The 22,313-nt window shown below is 41.6% G+C and overlaps 1 protein-coding gene and 1 long non-coding RNA gene across 8 annotated transcripts in view; one reads left to right on the top strand and one right to left on the bottom strand.

Moving 5' to 3' along the window:
• Window positions 1-4,287, top strand: part of ZNF827 (zinc finger protein 827) — a 106,271-nt gene extending 101,984 nt beyond the window's left edge. For 4 of the 7 annotated variants that reach the window (XM_064651703.1, XM_064651704.1, XM_064651702.1 and 1 more), the window contains one exon: window positions 234-4,287. In XM_064651703.1, coding sequence (XP_064507773.1) covers window positions 234-1,041 — 808 coding nt within the window. In that variant the 3' untranslated portion in view covers window positions 1,042-4,287. The remainder of the gene's footprint in view (window positions 1-233) is intronic. The other 3 variants (XR_010429957.1, XM_064651708.1, XM_064651707.1) reach the window with 2 other exon arrangements.
• LOC135412804 (uncharacterized) lies at window positions 4,024-21,612 on the bottom strand. Its single transcript, XR_010429960.1, has 5 exons — window positions 20,896-21,612; window positions 11,711-11,884; window positions 7,717-7,794; window positions 6,560-6,635; window positions 4,024-5,278 (listed from the first exon to the last, which is right to left on the bottom strand). It is a non-coding gene; the product is annotated as an uncharacterized LOC135412804 (long non-coding RNA).
• Between the last annotated feature and the right edge of the window lie 701 nt (window positions 21,613-22,313).

The following is a 22,313-nucleotide window of genomic DNA, read 5'->3' as shown; positions in this document are numbered from 1 at the left end:
TGTTTTCCTAGGAAAACTCTACTGCCATTAAATGGGCAAAACCCCTTTAAGTAGAGATGTGTCTAGGCAAACCAAGTATTGGAAAGAGGCTTCACAGGGAGAACTAAGTGCCTTTTTCTCCTCTTTAGTAGGTCAGAGAGGGGCTGAGTGACAGGGTTAAACCAGGGATGTAGGTCTTCAAGCTGAGTGACTTCTCTCTTCTCTGTCCCTGCCTTTCCTTGCTGTGTTGCCAGGTGCCCATTCTGCATCTACTCCACAAACCGACCCGCAGCGATGGAGTGCCACCTGAAGACTCACTACAAGATGGAGTACAAGTGTCGGATCTGCCAGACAGTGAAAGCAAATCAGCTGGAGCTGGAGATGCACATCCGGGAACACCGCCTTGGCAACCATTACAAGTGTGACCAGTGTGGGTACCTGTCCAAGACGGCCAACAAGCTGATCGAGCACGTGCGTGTCCACACCGGAGAGCGCCCTTTTCACTGTGACCAGTGCAGCTACAGCTGCAAACGCAAAGACAATCTCAACTTGCACAAGAAACTGAAGCATGCTCCACGCCAGACTTTCAGCTGCGACGAGTGCCTGTTCAAGACTACCCACCCTTTTGTCTTCAGCCGCCACGTGAAGAAGCACCAGAACGGGGACTGCTCCGAAGAGGAGAAGAAGGGCCAGTATTCAACCTCCAAGGAAGCCAGTCCTCTCCTACCGGTGAACAGCTCCAGAAACCTTCTGTCACCCCTCTCAGTTATGTCTGCCTCCCAGGCTCTGCAAACAGTCGCTATGTCAGCTGCACAGGGCAGCGGGGCAGAGCCGAACTTGGCAGTGAAAGCCTTGGCTGTCAACGGCACTTCCCTGTGCTTTGATAAATACTGGAACTCAGAGTTTGCCCACCTTATTCCTTTAACAATGTTTTTCCCCAAAAACCACTACGATCTCACATTCCATCCACCCCGACCTCAGACTGCACCGGGAGGTGCCTCTTCACCTAAACACTCCTTCCTTGCCTACCTTGGACTAACAGAAAGGGCAGAAACTGTCTGAGGGCAGTTGCATTCTGTACCAAAAATACCCCAACAAACCCAGCAGGTATACATGGCTGCAAAACGTAGACCGAAGAGGTAACGAACACTTGTACTATATCGTTAGTAAGGTTTAGCAAATGGCTCTGTGTATATACTTATTGCATTGACATGAAAGCTGCTTTATTAAATCTCCAAGAGGTGACCTACTGCATACTTCTACCTTCAGAGGCATGTTCCCAGTACTCTTATCTAAGAAACTATTTTGTCTTGTTAAGCTGAAAAAAAAAGAGTGTCCTTAATGGCAATCAGCACTTGTAAGATTACATATTGATGCATTTTATTTTTTGGGCTTTGTGTGCGTGCGGGTGCGTGAAAAGAGAGTCTGCCTGTAGTGTGCCATGACATTGCTTTTGCACATCCCTTGGATTGGCTTATTTAATTATTATTCTTTTCCCCCTTTTCACACACTCGCTCCCTCCCTTCCCCCTGTTTCCCCCTGAACTGTGGAGTTGTGGAAAAAGCAATTGTTTGGGTCGGGGCGGGGGGGAATTGGTATATTATTTCAGTGCTGTTTGCAGCTTCCTTTAGTTGTTTGATGCCTTGTACTCAGTTGTCAAGGTTTGAGGATTTGGGGTAGAACTGACGAGGAAAAGGTTGCTTTCAGCACTGCAGGATGAGAGTATGACAATGAAAACCATGCGTATGTACCCACATACACACAGCAGGCCCAATTCTTAACTGCTACACAGGTGTGACAAACACCTGCATCTGGGCCATAGCATACATCTTTTGTTTTAAAAGGGCATATAAATATTATATATATATATATATATATACTGTATTATGCAGTGGTTACCTTTTAGTTTGCAGGAAACAACTTGTATAACTAGAATTCTATGGTGGGAAAAAATCCAACAAGGGGATTTAAAAAAGGGTATGGATAAATTCTGGGTATAAATACTCAGACTAAAAAAAAAAAAGGCAGTTTTGCACAGTGCTTTAGTCTTGCACTAGTTTGTTTCTCACTTGCAAAAAAAAGAAAAAAAGAAAAAACAAATTGTGGGCTGAAGGTAATAAGACTGTTTATTTGAAAAGGTACCAGTAACTTCTTTAAAATATAAAGCTATAAAAAGACGCTTTTGGAACCATACAGTTCTCTTTTATACCCTCAGTATTTCAATTGTACTTGCAAATTTGACAGTCCTATTGCTACCCTCCATGTCATTGGTAATATTTTATTCCTTTTTGTTAATGGCAGATAGAGTGTACACTGCTAGGAAGCTAACTTTGTACTTATTTAATCCTCCTACTTGTGGTCATTAAAATGACATGTTATATGTAGCACTTTATTGCAGGAAGAAGCGAATGCGGATTGGTTGTATAACCTTCGTTAATCTCAAAATGCCAAGAGTGATCTTAATTTAAGAGCAGCTAACTGACTGTTAATTGATTTGTGCCCCTTACACAACGTAATGTGCCGGAAGAAAGACTGGGATTAAAAACACTCTGCATTAAAATTGGAGGTATGAAATGTGAAGCATTTCAAAATTATCGTATGACTTACAGGAATGCCTTCTTATTGTTTTCCACGGTGTCTCTTGGATTTGGATCTCACTGTCTTTTACCAGGTATTAGAAGTGTCCGACCTAGCTTTTGCTAGAGTCCCCTCGCTGTCCCTTGGCCAAGCCACTGTAGGAGGTGCCCTGAGTCACATCTGTCATGCTATCTACCCACCCTCGTGCTGCCCTGAAGGAACTTCTCCGGCAGGTTGTTGTGGGATGGGGGGATCCAACAACCCCTTGTTCGTGACAGCAGTACAGCAACGCCCTAGTTCAGGAAGGCATGTCTTGTCCACAAGGGCTCTTAGCCATATGCACAACTAGAAACCTAACTCAATCTTCATTAGTTCTTAAATGAAGCTTGTGTAGAAACTTTTTGGATGCAAAACTTGCATCACTTAACCTATTTGCAAGATTCCTACATCTGTTTTGTATTGAGATGGCCAAACATTCTCCACTGTCATGACCAAGTTCCTCCTGTTTGGGGAGGACACCCTAATCTGTGCACTCCTGTTAACATACTGGAAGCTATTTACAAGGGGGAAATATCTAAAATCATAGCAGCTTATCATTTGGAAATATTAATTCCAGGACAGAGAAGTCTCACCAGTTTATTTACATTCCAGCAGGCAGTTTTGGTTCCAACAAGCATGTGGCGGTTCTGTCTACACAGTACAGAAAACCCATCTGCTCCAAAGTATGTATAAACCTTTGTAAACAACTGTGCTTTACTCCATCATAACTCCTGGTAACACCTCTCCAGGAGTAGAGACAAAATAGAAAATACCGTATTAGTAAATACTCAAAGCATAAAAAGTGTAATATCTCTGCAGCATGAAATCTGCAATCTGCATCCAGAAACTATACCAGTTCTGTAAAACACACTCCATGCGTGTATCTCTGACCTCATCACAGAAAAGCAAACACTCAAAAATCAAAAAAGCTTGTTTGTCGAACTGACAGGTAAAGTACACCTGTCCAGGAGGAAGTAGGAATATTAGTAGGACACTTTATATAAACCAAAAGGCAGTTTAAATAGGGCTGGAACTTCCAGGAATGAGCTGTCAGCGTGCACGTGTCACCAGTGTTCCACTGTACCAGTATCTGACATGGTAATGTTTAGTGTACCTGGGAAATTTGTTTAGCACTTTGGAAAGGATAAATTAATTCTTTCTGGCAAGTTATAGAAGTTTTCTTTGTAAGGAAAAGTGTGTTAGGAGGTTTTTATTTTTTTAAGAAAATAAATACACTATTTATCAGAGCTCATGCATATTAAAACAATTTGTTTGCAGTTCAAGGCTAAAGAAAGGAATGTTCTCCAGAGGTTCCCCCTACTGATTAATGACCAACAGTTCTGATAAATTCCCCCCACCATAAAGGTAATTTCATACTGGTTTTCACTATGCATTCTTTAATGAGAGCTAGCGTGTTTTTCCATTCAGTAATTCAGTTAAAGTTCTCAGCACTTTTTTCTTTCTTCTGTCCTTTTCTTTTTTTACTTGTTGTATTATGTTCAAATATCATTCTGTCAAGGTTTGTGTACATTAATAAAAATTTGTATTGTATAAAGCTTTTTGCATTATAAGGCTGTACAGGGTCATTTTGACAGTAACTGGTATATTTCTTTGCATCTTATGTTGCATTGCCAATTTCTAGTGTATCCAGTTTGGAAGTACAATATACTCTAATTAAAAAGGTTGGCTATATTCTTGTTTCCTTTTGGTTTTCCTTCCTCTCTTTTTTTTTTCCACCCTAAGTATATTCAGAGTTGATTTGGAGGCAGGGAGAAAGGATTCTCCAACAAGGCAAGACGATATGAAGAAAAAAGGGAAGATGTGATCAATGATTGAAATTGAAAAATTGGTTACCACTACTGATGAAGAAATATGGCAAATAGTCCTAGGATGGCTACGGGACTTCACCTTGTGGGCTCTGTGCTTGTACCAACCCTCTTGGTCAATTCTGCCTCTGCTGAGCACTCTAATCAGACATGCAGTTCATAAAAATCAGATCCTTAAGCACTAGTTCAGTGAACCTGGCCTTGTTTGGGAGTGGCCCCAATGAAATCAGGAAAACTCCTTCCTTAAAGAGGAGCTATGCAGTGAATAAAAGAACATGGTGCACTAAAATATTGTAGTGAAAATCTATTTTTTTAAATTGTAAAAACATCATGTACTCATCAGCATTGTAGAAAAGCCTATTTTTTTACCAAAGATTAATGAAATAACTAAAATGCACAGAGGACACTAAGGAAGGAAACCCTGAGAGCGGAAAAATTTCCAAGAAGCAAAGGTATATTCAGTCCACTGAAAAAAAAAAAAGATACTCAACTTCCTAAAAGGAAGTTGGACTATTTAAATACTAACTAAGGAAAAAAATAATCTGGGTATTCATTAGATAAAAATTATCCTCAGATGAATTAATGTAAACATTAAATACATGTGGAGTGCCCTTGCCCTCAGTTAGGGCAGTGTTAAGGCCTAAACAACTGAAAAATGGTTATTTCTACTGAGGCGTGGATACTAATTTTTAGGGCCTCTATCAGTACCTTGTACATGATGCTGTTAACAGCTTGGGAGTTGAAATCCACTGCTCCTCTTTTGCTGGAGACTATGTAGGTGAAGGAAAAGCTTTGACATTGGGTTGGGAGGTCATGGTCAACCAGAGGTGGCCTCTCTCTCTCCTCTCGGACTATATCTGTAATAGAAAATATACAATGATACTCTATGTGGAGTTTTTTGCACTAGGCATAAATAGTTATCCTAGCAACTAAAAGACAATCATGCAAATCATGCCCAGAACAGCTGTGGATGCCCCATCCTTTGAAGTGTTCGAGGCCAAGCTGGATGGGGCTCTGAGCAACCTGGTCTAGTGGAAGGTGTCCCTGCCCATGGAAGTGGGGTTGGAACTGGATCTTTAAGGTCCCTTCCAACCCAAACCATTCTATGATTCTATGAAGAAGTAGCTTAATTGTTTAATTAGGTTCTAAATCACCAAAACCAGACAGCAGAATTACTTAAGATAAGCTGCAAGGGGGGTGAATTATCTGACTGAATTATCCTGACTGCCTAAGTAGTCAGTGAGCAGTTAAGTGCAAGTCGTGTTGTAGCTCTAGCCCTAGAGTCTTATGATAAACTTTTGCTTAAAACTCAGGCCCGATCTCAACCAAAACATGAACCATCCACCTGCAGTCAGCCTCTCCAGCTTCATAATCTGACAGAAAACCCCTACATGTACTCAAATAGGGGTACTAGTGTCACATGCTGATGTGCCATAAAGAGCCACTGTCCTTTGCAGCAGGTGGCTGTAACATGCCTGTAGACCTGCATTATTTTAATCAATTAACTCTCCCTTAGTCTGTCTTTTCTGATACATATACCAATATACAAATGTGATTACAGAAAACATCTCAGGTGGCACTGATCCTTTCAGGAAAAGAAGTACTCTGTTTTCATTCTGAATCTATGTACATTTTTAATATGTCATATATGTTTTCAAAAAGTAATTAACTTAAAATTGACATGTTTTTCAAGCAGAATTATTTCTTACAATTGTACACATGCCATAGTCATCATGAGCCCAGCAGAACAAGGCTTAAGAGGAGCTTTGAGGGGAAAAAACCCAAAGTAATGAACCTACAATTTTCTGTAACACTTCACTCTAGAGGGATTTTCTACAGTAGAGGGGATGGCATCATTTATGCAGAGCCATGTTTTAAGATACACATTGTGTTAAAAGCACATCAGTTATGCTCCTAACAGACAGACATCTCCATTATATCACCCACCATCATATCTGCTGCTAATTGGCCTCCTTGTTGACAAGTCTCAGCGGCAAGGTTAAGTACTGGCTGTAAAAGCAATCTCGCCTCTTGCCCGAAGGGTCAGAGCTCAGGCAGACGGTGCAGGAGCCTGCTCGGCCTCTTCCCTGCTATATATTTTCTGAGAGCTAATAAAACACCAGTGCAATCACTCCTACCCGGAGGTCTGCCAGCCTCTACAGTGTCTGTGGAGCTGCAGCAATTGGTGTGTCATCACAGAGGCACTCGAGTCGCCTGCAAGGGAAAAGGCATCGTCTTTTGCACCAAAGTTTTAGTAACTCCCAGAGAGGCACTTAAAAAAATCCCTGAAGTGACAGTAAACACTGAACATGTGGCAGCCAAGGCCTGAGCGTCCAGCAGGAGCCCCCAGAAAAGGGATGGGTGTTGGGTTTAGTGTCCCATGCCCCAAGAAGAGTCTTCAAGGCGACTTGTCTTGACCAAACACAAATCCACTAAGTGCTTTTAAAAACCTTCTCCCTAAAATGCTGGTGAGGGGTTGCAAGGAGCAGCCTGCTGTCTGTTTCCCTGGATGAGTGCACCAGCTGGAGTAGGGCATTGCTGGCATCAGGCCAGTCAGGGTGAACTCAGACAGCACACATGCCTTGGCAGACCCAGGCTGAGTTAACAGGTTACACCAGAGTTCTACTTGGCTGTTGGGCTCCTTGCACAGCCCTTGGGAATGTAACACTATGTATCCTAGGAAGCCATCCAGTTGCCAGATACCAGGCAATACATCAGAAATGCAGCTGCTGGGCTTCCACATGTGCACGACAGCTGTCTTTGACCAACCTGGCAGATTTACATGTATGACTGACCAATTTAAAATAGAAAAGAAAAAAAAAGGAAAAGGTAACTTAGAGCTGGAGTTGAGCAGTAGCAGGGGTGGGGGAGACAGACCAACTGGAAATGTTTCATTAAGTTTAAAAGAAAAGGAAAACAAAACAACCCCCCAAAAACCCCAACAATTTCGCAGCAGAAGAGCACAAAGTGATAGTCTGGCATCTTTTTTGCGGACTGTGGAAGCCCCTGCAGCCTATTTCCCTGCTTTAAAATGGGAGAGTGCTTTCCATGCTAGGAGGTGGCTTTGCTTTGTTTTGGTTTGCCTTTTTTTTTTTAATTGTTTCATTTCCCTTCCCCTTAACCATGATTAAAATGCCACATATGGCACAACTCTGAAGAAAAAAAACCACCAAACAAAAACCACGCAAAACCCCCAGCTAATGAAAAAAGACTTCAAGTTCCTGTACTATCCTCTGCTGTTTGCATTTAGTTCTGCTCTACTTTACTTTTCAGACCTCTACTTTCTATCACATACCTTTTTATATCCAGCACTTCTCAGGCAGCATTTCACTGGAAGTGTAAACTTTGGATTGTTACTCTTCTGGGAAGGTGCCTGTTTAAATAAAGAAGAGAAAAATGCTCTCTCACTGAGCCCCTAGACCTTCCTGCCAATGTTTACAGCACAGCCTAAAGTGACCAAAACCAAAAATAGGCCTCACTTTCTGGCTGGTCAAAAAACCATCAGATTCTTTCTTGATTCTTTCCCTGTTATTTAAGACTGGAATGTTCATTCACACGCCAGACCGAAGAATTTGTTTTTTAACAGATTTAACAGGAAGCCAGTTGGGAGGGTCAAAGCTGTAACTAATGTGCTCACACATAGTTGAGTAGGACTGTGGAACCATAAATTGCAGGACTGCAGGAAGGAATAGGAGCATGTTTTCCTGGTTTGCTCTCACTGCCTCCTTAAGCGCATTGCCACAAATAATCACATGAGCCTGGTCTAGCCCCTTCTCAGGAAAGGCACCTCCACGCCATCACACAGCTCACCCTCTGTAGTGTCATGCACACAGAGCTTGCCTGGGGACTGAGAGCAAGTGCTCCTTGAGAAGAAAGCAAAAAGTCATTTGGCTTCCTTGTAGGACAAACTTCTCTAAAACCCCGTGAGGAGTATAATGCAGAATTTCTTGATAGAACCAGCAAAATAAATTATGACAAACTATACATGTCTTATACTCCTCGAGTGCAGGGATCAAAACTTTTCTGAGATCTAGACTTTCAGTAGACAGTGTAAAATTGCATTCCATCACAGTTAGAAGGAGTATTTGTTTTAGCAATAAAATCACATAATCTTTTCTTCCTGAAACTGAGAAAAAATTTAAATGATATGGGACTATAAGTAAAGAGAAACAGTTGCAGGAGAGCTCCTTTCATCAGTATGATTCTGAAATAATATGCATACATTGGTGGCTGTCACTCATTCCAGTGACACTTTTAAAATGTACCAGAATAGCTCTATTCACAGGTGTTACCAGAGCAATGCCCATTTGCACCCTTAATATTTAGTAAGGGAGCATTAAGACTTCATGTTTTTATACTTATAGCTACCTACTTTTAATGGGACTGCGTACTAGAACTTAATGAAAAAATCTAAATATAATGTCAATGTGATTTAAAAATATGCACTGCATCTTTTAAGTTGACATTTCAATTAAAAATAAATAAGATCCAGTTATATGGTGATACTGTGCTAAGATTGCATTTTTACCACTCAAGTTTTATTCTTACTCAAAGTGACAGATTTCTCTAAGATAGACAGAGCCAGGACGTTCAGTCCTCCAGCCACTCAAACCAGGAAAATATAATCAAGGGGGCATTTAAACACTTCCCAAAATTAGGGCATCACATTTTACGGATAAATGTACTTCATAGAATCATTAAGGTTGGAAAAGACCTCCAAGATCAAGTCTAACCATCGACCAAACACCACCACATCAACTAAACCATAGCAATAAGTGCCATCTCCAGTCGTTTCTTGAACACTTCCAGGGATGGAACTACCTTTCAGGTAGTTGTAGAGAGCAATAAGGGTTCCCCTGAGCCTCCTTTTCTCCAAACTAAACAACCTCAGCTCCCTCAGCTGCTCTTCATAGGACTTACCCTACAGACCCTTTCCCAGTCCCATTGCCCTTCTCTGGACACGCTCCAGCACCTCAGTATCTTTCCTGCAGTGAGAGTAGCTTGGTGAGCTCTTCCACCACCTCCCTCAGAACCCTTGGATGAATCTCATCTGGTCCCGTAGACCTCTGAGTGTCTAAGTGGCACAGCAGGTAACTAAATCTAAGACTGGAATGTCTTAAGCCCCCCCTCCTGGATTGCAGGGGGTCTATTCTGCTCCCCATCCCTCTCTACCAGCTCAGGGGGTGGCTGCCCTGGGGATAACCAGTCTTTCTGTTGAGGACTCAGGCAAAGAAGGCATAAAGTACCTCAGCATTTTCCTCATTCTTGGTTACAATGTTCCCCTCCACATCCAATAAAGGATGGAGATTTTCCTTGGATCTCCTTTTGTTGTTAACGTATTTATAAAAACATTTTTTATTATATTTCACAGCAGTGGCCAGATTGAGTTCTAGTTGAGCTTTCACCTTTCTAATTTTCTCTCTACATGACTTAACAACACCCTTGTACCCTTTTCTGAGTTGTCTGCCCTATCTTCCGGAGGTCATAAATTCTTTTTTTTCCCTCCCCAAGTTCCAGCAAAAGCTCCCTATTCAACCAGGCTGATGGTCTTCCCCGTCGTCACGTTGTTACTTTCCTGTGGATAGTCTATTAAAGCTAATAACTGCATATTAAATTTTAATTCACATCCAATTTTAACAGGAAAGCAGTGCCATGTGCCCTGCAAAAGTTTATTGTACACATCTACACGTGTGTACCTACCGTCTAAAGCTCTTCCAAGTACCTGCTTTAACTGGGTTGCAGCAGCTCTGCTTTACGACAGTGAGCCGACCCGTGTGCTCAGCTCAACTTGTGTAACAAGGAATCAAATAGGGAAAAAAGCATTCAGTCATGTTTTCTTCTAAGAGCTATTTGGTTAATTAAGGTCCCTTTGCTGCTACCATAGTAATCACATCTGATGTATCCCTAACAAGACTGCACCAGACGTAAGTACTTTTGATACAGAGGCAGGACTGAGATCCTTGTTGTCACCAACTCTGGTCTTTTCTTTAAAACTACTCATATCTTCAGCACCTTGTTGTTCCACAAGTTACACGTAAACCCAGTATGTAAGAAGTACTTTGTTTGCTGCAGTCATACACGAAATTACCCCACACTGCTTGCGCTGCAAACACAGCTCCTGATTAGCCTTCCCCAAGCTATTTTATGGGTGCCTTGAGCCAGATGGCCCCACTCCGTTTGCTCTCACCACAAGCAGAGGTCACTCCATACTTGTGAACATCACTGTCATCCTTCTCTGGCCCTCTCCACTTCCGTGAAAAGCTCATTCTGCTCACAGTTCACCTCCACGACTGGTAAAAGGGTTGACCCTGCTAGATGAACCCATTAATTTCTCAATTCCAACCAGTATCCTGCTCTCAGGGTAAATGCTACTGACTAAACTTCAGGAGAAAGAATAATTTAAAAAAAAAAAAATAAAAGTCCATAAATTGGGATTTCTCCGAGGTTTCTTCCAGCAGAATGTTTTGTTGTCACAGACAAGCTTTAAAAGACACAGGAATTTCCTCTGGAGCAGAATTTGTGGCTCCTGACAATAAGCACTACTGCCCATCTTTTAACCGACTGCCCTTGGATTTGGTTCCCAAATTCCTGTACACAGAGAGTTTTTCTTGAGCAATCTGTAGAAACTGGACATTTTCCATCAGGATTTTTGATTCTGTCACTGTAACAAGCCAGTTCCTCAACTTTTATATTTCCAATTGGCAGCACAAGTCACATAAGTGTTGTCATTAGTTTTTTGTCACCTAATCAATAGCTTGTCAAGATCCAAGCTCTCATTTGGTGGCAGATACTTCAAGAATCCTCCACATTTAGAGAGCCAAAACAAAACAGGTGGGGTATGTTGCTGTACAGTTCAGAAAATGTTTCCCATTTAACTTTTTTAGCTTCCTGGGCTAGTCAAAGAGAGGAACAAAGACACCTAACTTTTAATGACCAAATGAAAATACAGATCACCTAAAACTGTCACTGGCAGCCAAGGAAAGGCCAGGACTCTGAAGTATCCAGTGGGAATGTTTCCTAGCTGCCCTAGGCCTGCACGGTTCAAAGCTTGCTCTTGGCACTGCCAAATGACCAGGGACTACCTCCTCCCAAGTCATCTGCCAATTCATGACAGGCCAAAAACTCAAAAGAAATCCCTTAGCTCTGCAGCTCTTTGTAGAAACCTCAAAAAGAAAGGCTATTTACCTCTAATTCCTCTGAGATCTCCTGTCTGTATGTATGTTGACATTGAATTTACTGTGCAAACACTGAAAGCCAGAGAACTTCCACCCGAGCAGAAGTGCACATACCTTGTCTCCTCTTGCTCTATTCTTTCTGTGGGTGTGTCCAGTTTCTCACTTGTAACAAGCTGCAATGTCCTAACAAACTCAGATCAATTATTTTGCCTCCCCAGTAAGACTGCCAAGTCCCTCACATCTTCTCATCACAGGCTTTCTGAGGGGGACTTTCTGAAGACTTCTTTCCTGTTAACAAAAAAAAAAAAAAAAAAAAGGGGAAAAGCACCTGCAACATCCAATAGCACAATTAATATTGTTAGTCAAGTGAAATCTGAAATCTTATACCATCCTGAGGAAGCATTCAACTTGCACTCTGACGGTAGCCTTGTTTACTCTTCCTTCTTGGCAATAAACAGGACAACCAATGAAGAAAGCTACCCTCAAGGAAAGATTCCCTGCCACCTCCTTCAAAGGTCTTTGAAAGATCTCCCGGGAAGGTGGGAAACCTCCTACCCACAGACACAGGCCAGACTGCTGCTAAGCAGAGGAAGAAAGTCTCACCCTTTTCAACTCCAGCAGGCAGTCTGGGACACTGGGCAGAGACAGCCCAAGATAAGGCAGCAGCCTGTCCACACACCAGCATCTGCCCACACCAATACATCTTGAGGCTTTCTTGGTAATTAGCAGTTTCTCTTACTAATGGACAGTCAAGCGTGTGCTGGAGCCCATCCAGTCTTTGGCTCATTAAAGGGAGGACCTGAGACTGGCAATAAAACTCCCTAGGAGTGGGGAGGCAGGAGTTTGAGACTCTAATCAAAGACCTGCAGGAGGGTCTGAAACCAACCCTTTCTAACCAGCGAGCTCAATACGGCTGTGCCCTGACAGAGCCTGCAGGTTGTTTTGGACATGAGCGGCATCAGAAAATAGAATAATGCAGCTTAACTAGGAAACAGGTATTGCATCCTCCATGTCTCACAGGCTGGCCCTGAAGTAAAGGAAGTGTTTTTTCTTAATTTATAAGGCATGGAAGTTAACCTCAAGGTACTTCCAGTTCAAAATATGGTTCTTTTTTCCTGATAATGATCAAAGAGTGCACTGTAATTCAAACCCACATCCTGGAAAGGTGAACAGCAGACAGCCACACCAACTGCTCAGGGCGCCTGCTTCCAGTGATCTACCCTCCTCCTTGCAGATGTCAGAAGTATATATATGAAGAAATAATGTCAGAAGATGAACACGTTCTGTAAGTAATTATCCATCCTCATCCCCTGCCTGCACATCTTGTTTTGTCTGTGCTGCCACTGTAGCATATACACCCTCAACTATACATGATTTCTTTAACTCAAAACATGAATTAATGCAAGCACACTAAATACCATGGTATGGTGACTTTTTTAACACATTAAAAATAAAAACTATTTTCTTTCTTTCTTGCAGGAAGAAACAGCAGACAACCCATGTCAGCAGCCAAATTAAAAAAATCTTTTTGAACAAAAGGTGCTCTTTTCTAGAGACTTGGGCTCAGTCATCACCTCCAGATTTAATGGACTGCAGCTTCTTCAGCTTTTGGGAAATACAATTTGGCAGTCTGCAGAGGAAGATTTATTTTTATTTACACACATCTATAAATAAAGACTGCATACTGTAGCATCAGCCAGTCAGATGCACGATAGAAGTTCACCTTCTTTTGAAGAGAAACACTCAGGATTATAGTGTGGATCATTTTCTGACTGCAGCTGAAAAATGCACCTTCCCTTATCTACCAGTGGTGAAGAGGACTGCACCTGTCAGGTGCCTCTCACTGCCAGGACTGCAGCCTGCCCTCTCAGGCAGAAGCCAGAAGACAGTGATGCAAAGATACTGAGGGGAAGGAAATGAAAGAGAAGAGCTTTGCAAAAGTGGGACTTTGCCCTTAGTAATTAAAAGTAGCGTGGATTTCAAACCAGCTCTAACAGCTTTCCATCTACAGACAGAAGGAAGGAAAGGGGAACAATACACAGTACAATTCACTGCCAAAAAGATTGTAGAGATACACCTTCATGAGAATCTTAAAGTATGAGCAAAAGGAAGTCTTGAGGGATGGATAGTTTTAGCAAGGCCAAACCACATAAACAAAAGATATCAAGGAAAAAAAAAACAGGGAGGTGGGGGAAGCGGGAAGGGTCCAAATGGATTTAAATCTATTTTGGGCTACAGAAAACAGGTTTGCTGACTAAGCGCAATGCCTTGAACTACTTAACCACAAACAAGCCTCTTGAAAAACAGTTATGTCCATAAAGTTATTCACACAACAGCTGGGACTCCTAATTTTTCCAGCCCTGTATCTTCTCCAGCTACAAAACATTTTATATCCCCAGTAGTTCTTGCTGATTGCAAAGCAGTGAAAAAGCCCTTGTCAAAAACAAATCAGAAGTGCAGAACCTCGAAGGAATTGGACCAGAGACAATCAATGTAGAATTCTGCTCACCATTTTGTTTAGCACATTCTCCCAATATGCTTCTGAAGGACCACGGAGCAGTTTCACATATCGAGGAGGGTAAAAAAAAGATGGTAACAAGTGGTTGTTCGTTTTACCTTCGCTGTAAATCTGAGGACAACACACAGGGCACCACATCAATGCCAAACAAGTGCAGGCAGATATACAGTGTGCTGCTTGCCCCGATCAAGCCACAGAGCAGCAGGAAAAAAATAACGCTCTCTAGCAAGACATAAAAATACTCAAATCTGTTTTAAGTAGAAGTCCAGTTTTAAGGAGGTCTGAACTCTCCTAACTCCAGAAAAACATCACCACTACCTAGACAGAGTAAGCCAACCCACAGATCCCAAACAGCCCTACAGCAGATGCAGATTTGAGCTGGTAATGTGAGCAGCATTTTGAGGAGCAGTGTGGTGCAAGAAGGCTATTCACCAAGACTGGGAAAAAAACCCCACACATTCAAATCAGCTCAAACTGAATCTTTGATAGAGGCAACATGATAGCTGTATCTTGGTGAGGTTTCAGAGAGAAATAAAGAATTTCTGAGGAAGTACAACTACCCCCATGTAAACTATCCAGGAACATAAAGTTTACACAGTAGGCAATCTAATCACCCATGCTGTGATTGCTTTGCTGTAAGTCCAGAAGACTGGGTGAGGGACCACAAAATCTATGGGTTGTTTAATGTCATGCTTGGTGTTAAAATACTATACGTTTTGACAGATGAGGAAAGTTGAGGACTGACAGCTATTTCCCTAACTCTTGGACAGGATTCATAAAAAGAGGCACCACAAAGCCATCTGATGCCAGAAAATACAAACCACACAGACCTTGAAACCTCCCTTTCTGCCAAAAGAACTCAAGCTTTGCACTGCCCAGGAGCATGAACTGACTCTCTCTCTCTCTAAAGGGATCATTTGTCTCTTCTTTTATAGGATGTTTTAGTCAGGTCTCTCTAGATTCCCCTAGTAAGGGAGGCAGATGTACTCAGTACTCAATGCTGAAATTATGGAGCCATCAGCATTTGCCATGAATTATTTGGCATCAATCACAAGAGACTTTTTTTTCTCTCTCTCTCCTTGAAAGTACAGTTTTTCCTATGTGGGACTGTTTGACTATATCTGGCTGACTTGATCACTGGGAAAAATGATCACAGGATGTCTGATCAAGCACCAAACAATAACATTTACAATTCAATCTCTGATCAGTCAACTTTGTTCATGAAAACTCAACTGTGGTTTAAAAAAACAAAACAAAACAAAACAAACCAACAAAAAACAAACCTCAAAAACTCTGAGTCCACTAGAAAATAGTTTAACAGATTAATTAGTAAAAAAAAAAAAAAAACCAAACAAAAAACACCAACAACAACAAAACCACAAAAACCATCCCACAATTCAGTACCAGTAACAAACTAGATAGGGAACATCTACATTGTTTTTTCAAAGCAATAATTATTATGACTGTACTTCTGAGAATCAAACAGAGCAAGCTCTCCAGTGTTTTGACCTCCAGGAGGTCATGTTCACAAGTCAGTGACCATAAGAGCCAAGCTGGCATTCCCATGCCCACAACAACAGATCCGATTACTTCAACCAACATGCATTAAAAAGCAAATGCAGCACATAAAGCTCCCATTGTTTCCTTAATTCAAATACGTATATCCACAGAAACAAAGAGGAGAGAACAGCACCCTTGCCATTTCTGTATCTTACACATGCTCTGCTTCTTTACTTTCCTTACATATTTTGTTTTCCACCTTTTCTTCCCCTTGTATTTACCTGTTTGGAAACACTTACTACACCCAAACTCAAACCAAAACGGGGCTGAGTACATTGATTTGTTACCTATTTGCTTTGTGAATGTTGTTCTTTTCACCATTATTCACTGCAATTCTTCAGATTTGGTTAAGACAAAATACCATTTTGTTCCTCTCTCAATTGTAGATGCAGATCCAGGTGCTCGGTAAAAAAATAAATTTGTTTCATACTTACTACTTTTGAATTTGCTGAATAACCTGGCAGTTAAAATAATTCATTTTGAGAAGAAACAGAAATCTTCATTAAGTACACTGCTGAAGTAATAAAGTTCAAAGGGGATCAACAGCATTTTATAACAAGCAGATTAAGACAAAAATTTACAAGATCCAACAATAACTACCAAATATCCTATCCTCAAGGTCATTTGAGGAATGGCTGGGACCAAATCTCAATGGAAACCCCTCCACAAGTATTCAGCATCCTCTACCCTGTCCCACTGGGTGGGGGGACTGGGTTTGCCTTCCTCCCTGGAAGGCCTAAGACCATCACCAAATCTGGCAGCTCTGTGGGCTCCCGTGCTTGCACCTCAGCTCCCTCAGCTCCTGCAGTGCCCAGGTATGACAGCGCTGCCTGCGTGTCACACAACACAGGGACAATGTTGCCACCAAAATCCTCCATCACCTCCGTGTTCTCCTTGGGCAGACAGAGGAGCTGTGCTGACCTGAAAGGGGAGCTGAATGTGCAGCTTAATGTGGCTGCTAATCGGGAGGCTATTTATGCCTACTTTGTAAATGTCCCTATTTGCTTTAAATAAAGCTGTGTTAGAAGAGCCAAAACAAAAATACCTATCCGGAGTGTAGTAGACAAAACTTACTGTGAAAGTGATATTGCTGCAGAAAAATATGATGTAGCCCGTTTTGCAAGGTCGCTAAATTATGTATTATTAAGGGCAGTACACAGTGACCTATTAATACATCTAGAGTCCTTTGTTACCCTATTATCAATAACAAACCTTCTGTACTATTTTGGGAAATGACCTTTCTCCACAGCATGGTGTAGCATGAGCCGGGAACCTCCTGGGCTGTAATTCCAGCCCCACCATTGACTTGCTGCATGATGAGGAAAAGTTGCTTTAACCTCCCAGGTGCTGTTTCTTTTTCTGTACAGTTGTTGTGACACTCACCTACCTCTGAGTTCAGTGGACTGCCTTACTCAGTTCAAATATTTGAGCAGAGCTCTGAGGATGCAAAATGCCAGATCAGCGTGACACGTTGCTACAGCTGCTTAAGGATTTTAACACAATAGAAATTCAGCTGCAGCTGGAAGAACATACTGTGCAGAGCTACAAGATTCCTCTTTCACAGGTGAGAACTTACAGCCACCAGCTTTAGGCTACAAGTCACCACCAAGTAACATTTAACTTGTCACAGTGATTTCAGCTACAGAGTTTCTCAACACACAAGAAAGAAAATCTCAGTACTTGTTGACACCTCCACGGCAGCAGAATTCAGGGTAATGTTAACAATCCACATAATGGCAAAGGATACACCTAAAATAACAGCATACAGAGACCATACTGGGACAAGTGGGACAAGAATTACTGGGACAAGTGGAACACACAGTGGATACTCAGTTGATGCAGTCTGGGACATTTCAAATGTCAAAAAAATAAAAGTCGGGTTATAGGAAGTTACAGAGATTAAAAAAATAGAGCAGAGATTGTAACAACACCAGCTCTTTCTCTCTCTCTAAGTAAATAAAAGTCATGACTAAATGAAGTCATTCTGAAAACATGAATTATTTCATATGCATATTTCATTTGCTTTGGCAGAATATTCCCAGGCTTGAACCCCTCAAATTGCAGTAACAGGTGGGAAACATTTACAAATTACAGGAACGTGCATAAGCACACAGTAAAACTATAGGAAGGCTATATTCCCAACTTAGAAAAAACCAATCACATAAGTCTTTTCTGAGGGGCAGAGATCAATTTGTTTTCAACATCTCAGTTCTCTCCTGCCTCACTACAAAAGAAAAGTCTAAATACCAAGAATATTTGAGAGTTGTCTAATAACTCTCTTTAATAATTTCACCAACGGCTTCCAAATAAAATTTACTTTGTGGTTTGAAACCCATCCTGCTGGAGGAAATTCCATTCCTCCAGTCCTTTGTAATTGACAGCACAACTCAAATTCCTAAATCTGCATCCCTAATTCTTCAGAAATAAAGTGAGTTTCACAGCATGGAAAGACTTAACCTGAAAGCCACAACACTGCACCCATATTTATGTGAAGAAGTTCCCAGGGTGAACACTATTCTTCCATCACGATGATCCTCAAATGCCCCCAAAAACTCCTTAATTATTATTTAAAAAGCACTTTGTTTTAGAGACAGATAGTAATATATTTGACATGGGTGTCCAAGCATGGCACGATTCAAGTTTTATAAGAATTAAATTATTGCAGTTATTGAAATCTATGTTTGATTTTAATATTTCATATGTCTCTACTGACAGATTTCTTTTACTGATCCTAATTAGCAGTGCTCAGAGACAGTTTTTTCAGGTTCTTCAGACTGAACTATGGCAAAATTTTAGACCTGGACTATGGATACATGGATATACAGAAAACAAAGGGCAGGAAAACGCATTACTTAGTGGTTGAGTATAAATGTTAGGAAACAAAAGGGGGCATTCCCTCTCCTGGGCAGAAACTCTGACTGAGCGGAACACCTTGATGTGAACACACAGGTCCTGATGGCCACTTTTGCTGCTAAAACTTATTCCTGCAACATCTTGGATTTTTTTTTTTTTTTTTTTTTTTAACTCACGTACTTCATCAAAAAAAGTTGAAATTCCATGCATGGCCCGAGATCAGTGCGGGATGAAAGGCCGAGGAGGCCTCTTACCAGCGCATTCCAGCCCGCCTTGAGGCGGGGCACCGGCATCCCGGAGGCAGCGGAGGTACCGCGGCGAAGGGCCGAGCGCTGCTATAGAGCACCATCTAAGGGCTCTCTATAGGTACTGCTGAGGGGACCTATGGGCTGAGCCCCATGGACTGCGGCTGAGATCCAGGCACGGGAATGCGGCTCCTCCCAGCCGGGCTCCCGGCCACACTCACTGCCCTCACACCGCTGTCGTCACAGCAGAAATCTCTGAGTAGTTGATTCCACCACTGCTTCATCAAGAACCATCTAGAAAATTAAGTTACCCAGAAGCTGGCTGAGGAATAATTTTCAGAATAACAGGATTTATCTGTGGCACCGGTAGCAATTTGTTTCTCTCTTTGGCAACGTCTCAGAGCACAAACAAAGTGGTTTATTATTAACACTCTAGATTTAGGCACAGGAGGAGAGAAAATGTTATGGCTTTTAGATTTGGAAACTAAAAGACAAGACTATCCCTAATTCTATCCAGCTTGTGCAATATTTAAATATCTGTTTCAGGTTTTCAATGCAAAATTCTTTCTTCATAATTTATACAAGCCTTTCTCATAAAAATCTCTTCTTATGGGGTGACTTTGTCATGCAGTCTATATGAGGAAATGCCACACTAGCCTGAGGATCCCCTTAGTCCAGCCTTAATCACTAAGAGGAACCAAGAGAGAAAAAAGAAAAATTATGAAACCAAAAGCATTCAAACTGTCCCACAGAAATGTCTTCGCACTTCAGATTCAAATGTTCAAAAACGTTAGATGATAGCTATCCAGATCAGACTAATTCACAGGATCTGTGCGTGTCTCCACAGCAGTGTTTTCTAAGATGAAAGAACTGGCAGTGGGCCGAACAGGATTATTTTAATGACCCCAGTTTCCCTCTGAAATTTCCTGTTTCATTGCATATGAAATTTACCACCCCAAAAATGGAAAACTGACTCATCTAATGGGACAAAACTCAGCCACAGCCTGTGTTCCAGGACCCCTATTCAATCATGTGTAAGGCACGTGCTCAAATGCTGACCTTTCCTGACCTCGGGGTGCGGAGGGTCAGGAGCATTTCTAATATAAGAAAGTGCACAGCAAGGAATTGCCTGTGGTGGAAATGGGTGTGTGGAGCAGCGTCTTCCAGCTAAACTGAAAGTCACGTGCATTTTGCAAGACATGAAACCAGGACTTTCAACACATGATAATTCAAAATAACTTGAATAATAATCCAAATACCAAAATAATCTCGGTACAGAAATAAAGCATTCAGTGGCTTTTAAGTTGTCCTAGTGCTGTACAGTGGACATGGTCTGCCCAGTTGTTGCAGATGTGGAAATGACAGCACCAAAGAGTCCCACAGTAAAGACTTTTTCACTTATAAGAGAATGCCACATTCTAACAGATAGTGAAAAGGAAAACCAAAGGATAACAGTATTTGAATTTACTTACAGTTTGAAACATTAATTTTCAAATCTGCTCAGGTTCTATTTCCACTGCATGCAGAAAGAACCAGACAGGTTATAAGTGCTACATCACAGCACTTAAAAACAACAAAAAGGGTTTTTTTACTTTTACTGAAACTGTTTTTGATCTGTAGCTCTTGTCCTACGTTCCCTACTTCTGTAAATCAGAAGTTAAGAACATGGCTTCAGTTACTTGTTTTGAGTCCTGCAGATATCAAATATTAGCAGCTGCTGTTCAGTGAAGACAGACAAATCATATTCACAGCTCAAAATAAAGAAATCCTGTTTTGGTGAACACAGTTTGCTCTGTTCAGCAAGCAAGGGTGTGAAAAGTCATTCCTCTTAGTTCAGTTAGACTAACAATGTACAGTTTGGAATTAAGGTGAAACGAGCAACTTACTCTTTGCACTTATTTTACAGGCTCTGCCAGATTTGATCAGACAAAAAACACACATTCGGTGCAGATCCCTAATCATTTTCAAACACATTCAATAACCCTCCTAGTTCAGCTTGTGAAATCCCTTCTAAAAGATGTAAACCAGGAAATTCTTAGCACTCTAATTTCCTTTTCCTCTATGGATTATTTTGCCTACCCTAAAATACTTGGAAAGCTTCTCTAAATAAGAATAAACCTTACTGTGACGGCTGAAGTCTGTTTCTCCTTCCATGAGAGGAGGGTCTGACACCACGGTCTCAGAATCAGCTCAGCTCTTTTTCCCGAAAAACAGCAGGATACACCTTAGCATGGTCGACTTGTCTCTAAACTTCTCATCCTCCACATCTTCCTAGGATGGTGCCTGCTTTATTCTAAGATTTGATGAGAGAGAGAAGGAAGACCAGAGGGCAAAGGTAACAAAGAGGTCAAGAAGAGGCGGTTTCCCTCAGATGCTGCTAACAGACACCGAGCAGCAGTTTCACACGACTTCAGAACCCCTTGTTCCCTGCTGGTGATCCCTGTCCAAGCCTGGGTTCACCGAGGTTACAGGAAAAGAAAAGGTTGTACTTTTGTTGATCAACGCTGCTAGGCAACGAGCAACGAGCCATAAAAAAAAACCACTGACATTACTCCTGTCTTCTGCTGGTGGCAATCAGAGAACTGCAAAGGGGATCACAGATTCAGGGCCGAGAGGAACCCGCTTTCGTGTGACTGCGTAACGCTACGAGCCACGCAGTCCACGGAGCATCTTCTCATTATACACACATTGCACACCCCCAGCCCCTGCAGTCTGCACAGTGCAGGCCAGCCCAGCCATCTGAAGTTGTAAGAGCCTTGGGGTTCTAACGGGTTATAATCTTCAGGTTGTAGTAGTCACTTGCAATTGAAGAAACAGAGCAAAAATGGTGTTAATCCCTGATAAACTTCATGAATATTTGGGTAACGTTAAAAGGTGCGTAAGTAAAGCCTTTTTTAGGCTACTCTACCAGTGGAAGAGAAGAAAGAGAAAATGAGGACATAGTAACATACAGCAGGAACTCACTCTGCCATAGTATTTTAAGGAAAAAGACAGGAACCTCATCACGCATTCGGAAAAGTGAAAATTTTGACTTCTTTCTTACATGTAAACTATCATTTATGCAAACTACAAGAACTTCTAACTATTCTCCACTTAGCCCAAAATCACAAACAAATGCACCTAGTTCCAACAAGTGTCACATCAGACTGGTCCCATGCAACATATGAATCCTTAGAAGACAAGAAAGGGAATTGAATTTATAACTTTTGTAAGCCTCACACAGCAAACGCTCTGGATCACACCATTTTCTGTGACTTGCCAGTGAATTATTCAAGATAATTCTTATGCTCCCATGGGAGGAAAGAAATGAGAAAAATAGGCATTCTTCTTGCTGCTCCATAACATACCTTCTCCACACACTGCCATCTGTGTCAGCTCCCCTTTTCCTTGCTTGTTCACCAGCTGAACCATACCTTGGTATGGCAGCAGGGAACGGAGTATGTCATCCTTCCATTCTAAATACGTACTAATTGCTTATGAATTTTCAATTTTGAAATTTTTGTTCTCAATCCACAAGTTTGGTTAATGTTCTATCATGAGG

Source organism: Pseudopipra pipra, chromosome 4 (assembly GCF_036250125.1).
Source record: "Pseudopipra pipra isolate bDixPip1 chromosome 4, bDixPip1.hap1, whole genome shotgun sequence".
Classification (NCBI taxonomy): Eukaryota; Metazoa; Chordata; class Aves; order Passeriformes; family Pipridae; genus Pseudopipra; species Pseudopipra pipra.
The sequence above is the reverse complement of the archived record's forward strand: the minus strand, read 5'-3'. Positions and strand labels throughout refer to the sequence as shown.